Raw genomic sequence first — 9829 nt, 5'->3', positions numbered from 1 at the left:
GCTAAGCCCAGAGTTGCCACTTTCCTGCTCCATTGTTCCTACTTACTGTGTCCATGAAATACAAAGAGAAGGACGAAGATGTGGCTCAGGGTAGAGCACCTGCCTGGCACGGACAAGACCCTGGTTTGACCCCAATCACAAAGTGGAGGAGAAAAGGGAGAAGGAGAGGGTAGTACTGGAGTTAAGTCATTTATGAGAAGGCTGGGAGGTTAAGTACTTGCTCCAAGAACTCCCACAGTTTGCTTCCCATGTGCCTCAGGCTGAATAACCTAGACAAGGACAGAAAGATGAAAACCAAAGTGTGAAACCATGAGCAAGCAGCAATTTGATGCCGGACGTATACCATGAGATGTCCTGTTAGCTGCTATAGCTCTATGAAGAAATTATGTGTAGAGCAAGAACCCAATTGTACAGCAGGATGAGAAGTAGCCTTATCAAGTTCACTTTCTTTCATCCAACATAAAAAAAAAAAATGGAGCAGGCAACCTCTTCATTTTCTCTGAAGGTCATCTCCTGGCAGAAGTCAATCACCATTTCCACACTGAAACTCCCGTAACTACAGCTGGGTCATTTAAATATCGTCTCCAAGTCACAAACTGTTTGCGATGTAACGTACTAGTGTTAGCAACTTTAAAGGCCAAGCCATGTGCTATTTTTTCTAGACTGCACTTCGCATCATCTCGTAAGCCTTAAACAAATATAATTAAAGTGTCAGGCCTTAAGGTTGGTGGTCTTAGCCAATGCTCCTCAATAGCTCTCTTGAGCATCAGAGTATGGGAGAGGGGGTCCTAGGCTGTGCAGACCTTCTGGCAGCATCGCACTGGTCTCACCTAAATTTGACAAGGTGGTCAAGAACCCCACTGGTCACATGCTTATGCCTACATTGGGATTCTGTTGCTTTCCTTTTCTTTAGCTGTACAAGCACATTTCTGACATTTCACTCAGTAAGTTGATGATGATGATGATGATGATGATGATGATGATGATGATGATTTTACCATATTTATTCCATGGTTAAAGAATACTGCCAGATCATCCATCCCCCTTCCAATTCTCTCCAGAGCATAGTGGGAACTCTCATCTCTTAAGAGTCCTTAAATTGAGGGAACAGCGATCACTTTCTGAGGTGTTGGCTGACAGGAAAGTTCAAAGTAACACTGGCTTAAAGGACAAACATTCTCTCATTATTATATTAGAGGTTAACATGGAATAAAGTCTTGGAAAACATATGTATTTTAAACCTGGTGTTTATTGAAAGCCATCCTTCTCCAGGCAATTGTCAAGGATGGGAGCAACAGTTATCACTTAGATAAAGCTCTTGCTTGGTCTTTTTAAAAAATACAAGTAAATTTGGTGCAGTTGATTCTGTTTTCCATACCCACCCCCACCCACAGAGGGAAGCACAGACTTTCCAAACTGTTAGAATCTGTGGGAAGACACAGAAAACGCTCCTCTACTATGTGGTGATGTTTCTCCCCATGGCTAAAGAGGAAAGAGGAAATGTCTAGGTGACAGTGGTGGGGGCCCGTGACCCTCCTCCTCTAACAGCCTGTCATGCCATTTCCAAAAAGAAATCAGCAGGAAGAGAGGTGACCTCAGAATGCCCAAGATAGATAGAATAGGGTATACTTGTATGCAGCATGTGGTCCCCAGTCCTGGGGCTCCCAGGGAAGGAATATGGGCTTCTATTGAAATAAAGGCCACACGCCTTAAGAAATAGCCCCCTGAAGACAACCCAGAGGTCCAGTGTCCTTGCAGATGTGATTGGAGTCCTTGAGGGAAGGAAGGGAGATGATGGCTTCTCCTGGGGTCATGTAGGGGTTGTCCAGTCGGCACTCTTAGGGGCCTTGCATGTGTGCACATCCAGGGCCTCCAGGCAGTCCTGACAGCGCACAGCACAGCACCAGTGGAATTTACACTCACATTTGGTCATCCGGGTGACATGGGATGTGTCATAGCCTCTCCCACAACACATGACTTCACAGCTGTCCATGCCTCGGGAAGTCAAGTTGCATACACGGCCTGCTGTACCCAGAGAGCCTGAAAGACAAGCCAGAGAGATGTCACTGAAAATGTGTGGGCAGAATGCAATAGTCTGGACAAAAGAGTCATGAGGTCCATCCTTAAGAACAGAGCCTAGCCCAACCTCCTCATAGCTTGCTGAATCTATGTTTTATGGGCCCCTGTGTTGTCCCTCTATGCAGCTAAGAGGTGTCCAGAGGGCAGAAGCTAGGAAGGGTGGACCAGAAACCTTGAATTTTCTTTTGACAACCTGAAGTTCCTTCTGTTAATTGGGTTGACTTTCCATATTACCCTTATTCAGGCCTCGAATGAAGGGCCATTGGGTGGACAGTGCTAGATAAGAAAGAAATGATTTATTCCAGTTCTTCCTTTTCCAACTTCAAAACACAAAAAGGAAGCTTGGCCAAGGCCAACTTTCTCCAAGTGTAGGAGGTATTGAACATTGGAAAGGAGAGGAGTCAGTTTCCCTGGACCTGCTCACACTGGCTTGGTAGAGCTGGTGGGGAGAGGGGGTCTCAATTGTGTGAGCCATAGAGGAGGGAGGGTGCAGCCTGGCCTTGCTCACCACTCTTCTTTTCCCTCTTGCAGTTGAGCAGACCACAGGAAGTGCCGATCTGAGGCCACAAGTCCCATCCTTCAAAGACGAAATGTGGCATTGTATTAATGTCATCTTAGTTAACCAATGTTATATTTACTAAGTGGCCATCCATATGCATGCATCTGTTTCTTTAAAAGGAATTTCAAAGATAGAGTTGGGTGTGGTGTCTCACACCTGTAATGTCAGCAACCACTTCAAAGTTCATGGCCAACCTGGTCTATATACGGAGTTCCAGGGCAGACCAGGACATAGTGATACCCCATCTCAAACAAAGAAATTAGAATTTCAAATATAGAAAGCCCTTTAATTTACTCCATCCCTGGGGAAACAGACACAGCTCTTTTATAACTTTATCTTCCCAATCCCTTTTGTATAATCAATAGTAGTGGGCCATTTTGGAGAGTTTTCTCACTTGCAATGACCCTTTATTCATCAATCTTTTCCTACCAAGATGAGCCATTGGCAGCCATATTGTATTTGTATCACCATCCTCACTGGACCACAGGTAGGCACCTGATTTATCCTGAGCCAATAAGGTAGAGTTCCCAGGAGACAGTTGCCATGCATGAACTCAGTGTTTCTGGCCCAGAGCCTCAGAAAGACATGGATAAAGCAAATGTACAGAGACAGTGAAGGCCAGATCAGAAAAAGGAGTCCTGCTCAAGCTGGACCACTGTTTGGTTCTGCTTCCATTTCTTGTGGGGGCCTGGCCACACATCAATCATGGAGGTTATAGAGACTCCGTGATCTCCTGTAACACAACCTGAACATGTGTCTGACATATACTAGACAAGCACTCTGCCACTGAGCTACAACCCCAGCCTAAAGCTCTTTATTCTTCTACTAACTGCCACTTTTAGCTCAACTGCTCCTATTTCTAATACAATCAACAATGCAAAATAACTGACAACCCTACAGAAGAGAAATAAATACAGAGTGAAACAAGATCATGATTTAACTATTTTTTTTTTCACTTACACCTCGTGATTCTGTTTATCACTTTCTGCTCTGTGTGAAAATTATCTGTATGAGTGTCATGTTGCTCTGCCTGTGTAGAATGACCAAGGAAACAGCAGGGTTCAGGCAGGGTGTGAGGTCAAGAAAAGGAGAGGGTGGGCCAGATGTGCTGTGCATGATCAGCTGCCTAGAGCAGGAAGACAGACAGAGGAGTTTCCTGAGGACAGGAAGGATGGCAGAGGGCCGGGCCGGGGTGGAGGGTGGGTCAGCCAGGGATGGCCCTGAGCCTACATCATGCTGAAGAAGCAAAGGGTTAGCAGAGGCAGCAGCTGGGCCTGGATTGAGGGCGACCATCAGAAAAGTCTCCTCAAACATCACTGATTGTGCAAAAAGGACTCACTGCCAAAAGCTGCCTCTGAACATCACACCCATTGTTTCATTTAATAAACATTTAGTTGACATAAACATGTGTAAGATGCTGTGTTGGCTGCTTGGGGTTTGGGAGGCAGGGAAGAAATAAAATAAATAGGACCCAGCTCCTGTTGTCAGCAGATTTGTAATGTAGTGGAGAGATAAACATGTGGAGAGGTGCTACCTCAACTTCCACATCATAATGAAATCTGTTAGGGACAGTAGAGTCCCATGCAGGGTATCTTTGTCAGACAAAGCCCAGACTGTGAAGCCAAGGTCTTTAGGGTGTGGGCAATTAGGGGTTTGCTTGTAGTGTTGCCATGCGTCAACTGTACAGTTGTGGCAAGTTACTTAAGTATAAGCAAGCTTTCTTTTCCTCTCTTGCAGAGTTGGCACAAAACCAGCTTCTTCTTCATAGGGCTTCAGTAAGGATGGACTAAAATTATCTGTAGAAGTGTCTGTCAGAATAAGTGCTCAACAATGGTTAAACAGCCTTGCATTTATGTAGCAAGTGTTTACTGAGACCCTCGATGTGGTAGACTCTGGGGGTTGTCAGAGAACAAAGTAAAGATGCTGCCCTGAGGCATAATTGTCATGATGAGATCTCTTAGTTAGGAACATTAATGGTAGGAAACAGGTCCAGGTAAAGAGTCCTCAACTACATGGTTTGAACAAGAAGGTGGGTAGCATCAGAGAGAGTGTGTAAAGGATGAGTTGATGTTTGGGGCAAGAATGGAGTGAAAGGCTTTTCTAGGCACAAGAAGCTCCTAGAAGACATGTTTCAGACATCTTTTTGAGAGAACAGATTCAGCATGGCAAAAAGCAAGGAAAGGAAGGCCAGAGCAACAGGCTAAAGAGTGCTTTGCCTTGGTAGAGCTTTGGTTTTATTCTATGGTGGGTGAAAAACTAGTGTTGATTTTAATCCAGGAAAAACATACCTAAGTTTGTTAGAGTGACTGGGAACAAGGAGGCCAAATGGGAGCTCTGGGATGAGTCTAGGCAAGAGGTCACAAGTGGAGACAAAAGGACAGCACATAAGAGGCCTCAGAGCTTGAGCTGCTAGAATTTGGCAATCTATTGAAGTGTATTTAGGGTTGGAGGTGGAGGGGTCAAGTAGGACATGACCAAAACATGTTCATTTGGCTCCATAGTGAGCAGAGGAGAATATGGTTAGGATGATGCTATGTGGAGAGAGGAAAGTGTATGAAAGACAGTCCAAGTCCTCCAGGAGCATGATGGTAAAGTTGATTTAAAAGACAGCTGTGAGGATGGAGATGGATGAAGCTGAGATCTCAAGGTCATTCCAGGCCATAAGTGTTTGGGTAAATCATTAGAACACATCAACAGAAAGCTTACACAGGCTTTCACTTCAAGCTAGTTTTCACTTAGACTAAGTATAGAATTGGGATAAACTAGCCATGGATATTTGATGTTGGGGTACTGGTTTTTCTTAGAGGTGGGGACAAAGAACATGAAGGAACTTCTAGAATACTGGGCCTCTTTCAGGTCATGATCTGGGCACAAAGTATATGGATGTGTTTAATTAAGAAAGCTCACTGTATTATGATTATAGTGAAGGCAGCTAGTGTTATTTGAACTTTTCCACATGTATTATGTGTCTTAGTAAGAAGAATATGATGGAGGGAGAAATAAAGAGGAGGAGGCTACACGGGCCAAGAGCTCTGTGTGAGGAGCAGAAAGGCATTCCTCATGGCTGGGATCAGTGTCCAAAGGGGAGCTTAAAAGAGCTGAGGCTGAAAATGTGAGTAGAAGCTGCATTGTCAATGGCTTTAGATAATAGGGCAGGGGGTTGCGTGTTACTGTGTGAGCAATAGATTTCTATTGATGTTCTTCACGCAAAGAGCAACATGTATTTAATGTATGTTCAAGGAGGCAATGTGCTGGGACTAAACAGATTGAAGCAAGCCAAAATAAGGGCAAGGAGATAAGTTAGAGACCCATAGGGAACTATGACCCCAGTACAAGATGGCCTAGATTAAGACACTGATGGTGAAGAAAAGAGAAGTTAGTTGAAGAGGCAGGACCATTAGATAGTGACTGATGGGTGGATGGGAAGGGGATGAGAAGAGTCCAGGTGGGGGTTTCAGGTTTGGGTCTAAGCAGTCGTGTTAGCACTAGGGATTCCCCAACATGAGAAATGCCTTGGAAGGGAAGACTTTAAGTAAAGATGAATTTAGTTGTTAGAATACTGAGTAGGCTATAACTCAGGATTGTAGAGGCAGAAATGTTCATTAGAGACACCTTGATTCAGGAAAAAGGTGAGGATGGAGTTCATGGGCTTGGTCATCTTTTTCAGGAGTTAGGGACGGAGGCCGCAGGTCTGTGAGTGAGATCCTGGCACTCCAGTAATGACCCGATTTGTAATATTTCTCGTTTTTGTCTTAAGTCTTGTATACCGACAAACACTTTCATCTCACCAATCTTCAGTTATCAAACTATGACAATACTAGGACACATTTGAATTATCTGTTCTCCCTCCTGGGCTGTGACTCTGAGAGGCTAGTATGGGGAGGTGAAGTGTCTTGTTTCCAAATTTGCCTGTGGCTCCTTTATTGATTTCTAACTTGGTGGTCTTTCCCCAGTGATCTGAAGCCTCAGGAGGTCTCAGACAGTAGTTTCACTTAGCCCTGGGAATTGTCATGGTAGATTTTGTTCCTCAAATGTAGAAATCTAGACTGGACTCCCTCTGAACTGAAGGACTGCCAAATTGAATTCAACATCATCTAAACTCAGGGAGGAAAGGCAAGAGAAGGCAATGGCCATTGGAAAAACTTGGTCTAAAAGTGGTTTCAGAGCCAGGCCTGCTGGTCCTGGCCCTATAATCCCAGCTACTTGGGAGATTGGAATAGAATGATACTGAATTTAGGCACATCTGGGCTACAGAGTAAGTTCAAGGCCAGCCTGAGCAACTTAGTACGACCTTATCTCAAAGTAAATTGTGAGAAAAAGAGGGCCTAGTATATGGCTCACTGGTAGAGTGCTTGCCTAGTATGGGTAAGACCCTGACCTCAATCTCTAGTGCCCCAAAAGAAATAAAGACAATAGGTGGCTTTGGTGTGTGAAACAAAAACAGGCCGTGAAGTGTATTAGTTCATTGTTCAACTATAAAATGCTCAAAGACAGAAGCAATGCGAACACGCCACTCACCACTGCTTCCCAAATGGGGCTTAGTGAGGCCAAGAAGAAGAAAGATAAAGAGCCTTTGAAGACTGACAGCCACTGATACCAGCACAGTGGTGGAGTTGTGGCCTAGAGCTGTCCTGGGCCCTCCTTAGGTACTGGGGACAGGGAATGGGCCAATGGGGAGGCACAGAGCAGGTCTATGAGGTACAGTAACTTGCTCAGAAGTACACAACCAGCAAGTAGTGGGTACCCCCAGAACAGAGCAGGAATGACTTCCCTGCTCTGTCCCTTAATTATTTTATATAAAAAAAAAAATCTTATCAAATGAACTTGCAAGCTTTGTGTAGTTGAAAAACATCTAAAATTCCAGCATTAGGGAGGCTGAAACAGGAAGATCATGAGGTCTAGCCCAGGCTGGGATACATAGTGAGACTAGATCCCTGAGTCCAGGTGCAGGAATGTAGCTCAGTGCTACAGTAGTTGCCTAACACAGGTGAGGCTGGAGGTTTCATCCTCAATACCATGCACCCCACCCCTGACCTCCTCTGAAGAAGTTACCTGATTTGTAGCTTTTGGGGGGTTGGGAGGGAGGGTTTTTTGTTTCAACTCATGACATACTGCAGGCTATTTGGTCACATAAGGTTTTGTGAGGAAATAAAAAGGGCTGGTTACATGGTGGTTTATGCTGCATTTCCCCTGGACTGATACTCTCTCTTTCTATGTGTTATGTGTGTATAGCATCTGTGTATGTGTGGGAGTATAAGTGGAGTATGTGTAGAGGTCAGAGGGCAACCTTGGGTTTTGGCCTCTCTGTCTATGTTCTTTGAAACAGGGTCTCTTGCTGCCTTCTTGACTACATCAGGCTAGCCCCTGAGCTTCCAGGGGGATAACAAATATGCTCACTAGTGTGTCTGGCTGTTCTGTGGGTTCTGTGGCTCCAGACTCAGGTGGTCAGTCAGCATAGATGGTAGTTGCAAAATACCAGATAGACATTTGAAAAATGGCTTTAGCCAATGGTCCTCTTAGTCAGACCTCCCAAACTGTCGTCATTTAAGGACAAGAATGTATTTAGGCTCTCTCTCTCTCTCTCTCTCTCTCTCTCTCTCTCTCTCTCTCTCTTTTAATTAACACACTTATTTTAAAAAGACATGCTGCTTTATAACAGTCTCTTGCTATACTTTGATTTATGTAGTTCACATGCTCCTTTGCTTTGGTTATGAAGTATGCCCAGATGTGTTGCCAGGCTGGTGACAGAGCTCAGTCCCCTGACATAGAGAACTGTGGGCTCAGACTCCAGCCTTCCTGTCATCTTTATCCCCAAGTATCGTTCAGATTGGCTGCCTAAACTCTGTGACCATCTATAAGCCGACAGTCCCTGTGGATGGGGAGGGCCTATGTCATGGGAAGGTGGAGGGTGCTGCTTCTGACTAAATGCACCCTTTTTTTTCTCCCCCTGTGTTATGTCCTCATCCCAACTCACAATAAGATCTCACATATGCATGGAAAAAGAATGGACGTTTCTAAATCACATGTGTTTTGGACCACATATCATATTTGGTGGGGCAATATCAAGGGAACTTACAGAATCAAGCATCCCATCCCCAGAGCTATAAAATTAATAATGGAGTCAGGGTTCCCAGTGTAAAAACATTTCTGTCTCCACCAACATGCATCTTCCTGACAGCAGAGGAGGGACACAGAGGGCTTTGGCTAATAGTTCCCAGACCCATACCTCTGAAACCTGGAGGAAGGGCGCTTCTCTCTCTCTCTCTCTCTCTCTCTCTCTCTCTCTCTCTCTCTCTCTCTCTCTCTCCACACCCTCCCTTCCTTCTCCCCCTCTCCCTCCTTGCCTCTAGCTTCAGAAATTCCTGCCACTCAGGCCAACAGAGGCCCATATGTTGACCATTAGGGCATGAAGCAAGATTCACTTAGGCCTGTCATCCAATAGGCTGTTTCTCCTCTGCTTGACTTACACGTTGTCATTAATGACACAGATTTATTGAGGGAACAAAAGAATGTTGCAGAGCAAATGTTAGAGACCGCACATTCATCTACTTGCAGGCCTGCCCCCTTCCTCACGTGAAGGATTGCAAAGCTAACGCTACTTAGGAAAGGCAATCTCTGTACTTAGTTCAGATGATTTTACTCATTTTTATTCATCTTCCTACTCTGAAAGAGTTTACCTGGCACAGGAAGGCCATGTCCTGTTAAGCTGGCAAATTCTACAATGGAATTAACATGGTTATGGCCAGACTCAGACTTTCCATGCGTGGCCTATCTAGCCTGGTCAAAGTTATTTCCTGTGCTCCCTCTCCCCACCCTTACCCTCACCCCACAGCCTGCTCCCTGAACTCCCAGCCTGAGTGCTCTCCAAACAGGCTCTCTCCTCCACAGTGAACAAAGTGACTTTCTGACATCACTTACAGCCATGTAGACTGTGCTCTTTAAGATCCACTGCTAACTGTAAGTTTTCCTCTCCCTTCAATCCAAGGGAACTCTTGTCACCTTTTCAAGATTCAGTTCTGCATTAACATCTTCCATGGAGTACACCCTGTCTGTCCACATTCTGCTGAGCTACCAAAGGCCTTTCTGAAATTAAGTCCATGTACCATTTCGTAATCTGAGCCCACCTTCCTTGGGATAGAGGATGGGTCTCATCCTTTCTTTTACACACTGTATAATACTCAGGTGCCAACA

General features: G+C 44.9%; 1 protein-coding gene across 1 annotated transcript in view; it reads right to left on the bottom strand.

Moving 5' to 3' along the window:
- Nucleotides 1–1252: 1252 nt before the first annotated feature.
- Wnt2 (Wnt family member 2) overlaps nt 1253–9829 on the bottom strand; it is a 39737-nt gene continuing 31160 nt past the window's right edge. The window contains exon 5 of the mRNA XM_036182385.1: nt 1253–2040. Within this exon, the coding sequence (XP_036038278.1) occupies nt 1811–2040 (230 nt within the window). The 3' untranslated portion in view covers nt 1253–1810. The remainder of the gene's footprint in view (nt 2041–9829) is intronic.

This window comes from Onychomys torridus, chromosome 3, assembly GCF_903995425.1.
Source record: "Onychomys torridus chromosome 3, mOncTor1.1, whole genome shotgun sequence".
In the NCBI taxonomy this organism is placed as follows: Eukaryota; Metazoa; Chordata; class Mammalia; order Rodentia; family Cricetidae; genus Onychomys; species Onychomys torridus.
The sequence above is the reverse complement of the archived record's forward strand: the minus strand, read 5'-3'. Positions and strand labels throughout refer to the sequence as shown.